Source organism: Pteropus vampyrus, unplaced genomic scaffold (genome assembly GCF_000151845.1).
Source record: "Pteropus vampyrus isolate Shadow unplaced genomic scaffold, Pvam_2.0 Scaffold234, whole genome shotgun sequence".
In the NCBI taxonomy this organism is placed as follows: domain Eukaryota; kingdom Metazoa; phylum Chordata; class Mammalia; order Chiroptera; family Pteropodidae; genus Pteropus; species Pteropus vampyrus.
This window is the reverse complement of record NW_011889015.1, coordinates 178,866-181,099: the sequence shown is the minus strand read 5'-3', so window position 1 is coordinate 181,099 and position 2,234 is coordinate 178,866. Positions and strand designations below refer to the sequence as shown.

At 44.1% G+C, this 2,234-nt stretch overlaps 1 protein-coding gene across 1 annotated transcript in view; it reads left to right on the top strand.

Moving 5' to 3' along the window:
* Positions 1-1,910: 1,910 nt before the first annotated feature.
* The window catches only part of CCL28 (C-C motif chemokine ligand 28), a 19,848-nt gene continuing 19,524 nt past the window's right edge, over positions 1,911-2,234 (top strand). Inside the window, exon 1 of the mRNA XM_011373889.2 lies at positions 1,911-1,971. Coding sequence (XP_011372191.1) covers positions 1,911-1,971 — 61 coding nt within the window. The remainder of the gene's footprint in view (positions 1,972-2,234) is intronic.

Here is a 2,234-nt window from a genome sequence, read left to right as displayed (position 1 = left end):
GGCAGGCCCATGGTGATGTCTCCTAGCAGAAGAAATAGGCACACAGTGAAAGGGAAGCTATCCTGTCAGACAGAGAAGGAAATAAGTGCATGAGTAAGTACACAGGATCTGTCTAATCCCGGGCTCGTCGAAATTGAGTCCAGTCTTCCTGTTGGATTAAAACTCACTCCTCTTCCCCAATATCACCCTTCATTTCATCTGAACAGAGGCTTTTTCCTACTGCAGAGAAGCCATTCTCAGGAAGGACTCTTAGGGAGGGCAGACTGGTAAATGACTGCTTAAGCACATGTGTTGTTTTTGTAAATCAAAATAATTTTGTAAATTTTTGTAAGTCAAAATAATATGTAAAACTTGGCTGTTTCAGAATAGAATTTTTGTGCAGCTTCTCTGACTCTTACCTTTAGAGCACACTGCTTGGTCCAGAGAGGCTGCTGTGGTTGTGGTGGGGACACACGAATTCACAGGCGTGACAGTCACCTCCGCGGACTCTCTGTGCTCTATTACTGAGACCTGTGGTAAGGTCCCCTTGGTTAGTTGCACAGTCTGCTGCCCTGCGCGACTGGGTCTTCTCTTTTAGTAGGCCGCCATCTTTGTCTGGCTCCATGCTCTCCAAAGCTCCCATTTCCCATTTTGTTATAACTCCAGTTCTTGATAGTGAAATTAGAGCTTGGTTAAGTGCCACATTTTGACAGCTAGGGGACAGTTCTGACCTGTAGCTTTTAACTTTTAAAGGAGCACAGTCTACTGCAAATATAATGTAAGCTGCATTTGTAATTTAGAATTTTCTAAGTAGTCACATTAAAAAAGTAAAAAGAAATTTTAATAATATATCTTATGCAACTCAGTAGAGCCTAACATTACCATTTCAGCATGTAACCAATATGAAAATTATTAACAAGATATTTTATATGTTTTTGTACTACGTCTTGAAAATCAGACATTCTTTTCACATAGCACATCTGAATTCAGACGAGCACATTTCAAATGCTCGAGGGCCGTGCGTGGACAAGAAGCTTCCTCGTGATGGCACAGTTAGAGAGGAAGCAGGGCAGGACTTTGGAAGGTTGTCCAGCCTGACTCCTTACTTACAGAAAAGTTAAGTACATTTTCTGAGCTTGTGCAGCCAGTTAGTAGAAAAGGTGGGATTAGAATCCAGTTACCCTCGCCTTACTCTATGGTTTTATTCACAAAACCAAATAACAACAAAGCTGGACTAGACCCTGTACCTGCTCACACCTGCTCTGGGCTCTCTTTTCCAGCAGGCACAGCCCAGAGGGCAGAGGCCCCTCTACCTTGCTTATCTTTCTCCTAAACAATCTAGTACCTTCATTGGAAACAATTTGGCTGCAAACCAAGCCCAGAGTGGGGTTGAATTTTTTCATATCTTTCCACCAGATGATAATTTTTTTTTATGACTTGTCACCCTTGTCCCCAGAAACTCAGTTTCAACAAGCTACTTAAAAACTGTGATTCCTTTATGCAATGGTTCTCGATAGGGGTGTCCATCAGAATCACCACTGGAGCTTTGAAAATATTCAAATTACTGGTCTCCTACTTCAAAATTCTGATTTACAGGTCCATGGAGGAATTCTTATAGATAGCTATTTTATTTTTAAAATGGTTTCCAAGTGATTCCGATGCAAATGACCTCACAATGACCTCACCGGCTGCCAGATCACCGCTGACAGCTCCTGAGCCACAGATGGTTGAACGCAGGCCTGGTCTTAAGAAAGCGCCTGGTCTCCAGGAAAGAAACTTGAGAAATAGGTACCCCAGCACCTCCCAGGGCGGGGCCTCCTGGCTTACTTTTCCTCCATGCTCTTTCTCTGTACTCAAGGACAGCTTTAGCCTCATTTCCTGATCTTACAGACTCACCTGCAGTGCGGTCTGTGCTGGTGGGGCAGGCAGGAATGCAGAAGGGACTCACTCTCCTGGCCTTGGCTGCCTGTGTAGCTCTTCACACCTCAGAAGGTGAGTGGGGCACCTGCTTTCTTAACCTCTGGTGGAAGGAGAGGGGGCTGCCTCCCCAGATACAGCTGGGAGAGTCAGGGACTGCCAGCAATTTGGGGTGGGAATTTCGATCTCTTCAGGTAGGAATTTCCAATTATCTACAAGAGAATAAGTTTATATTCCTGATCTCCAAGAATAATTTTCAGGAAGGAACCTCGTTTGAACAAGAATGTTAGTAATTTGCCACCTGCTAGATGAGATCCTCCCACAGCAGTGCAATTTTG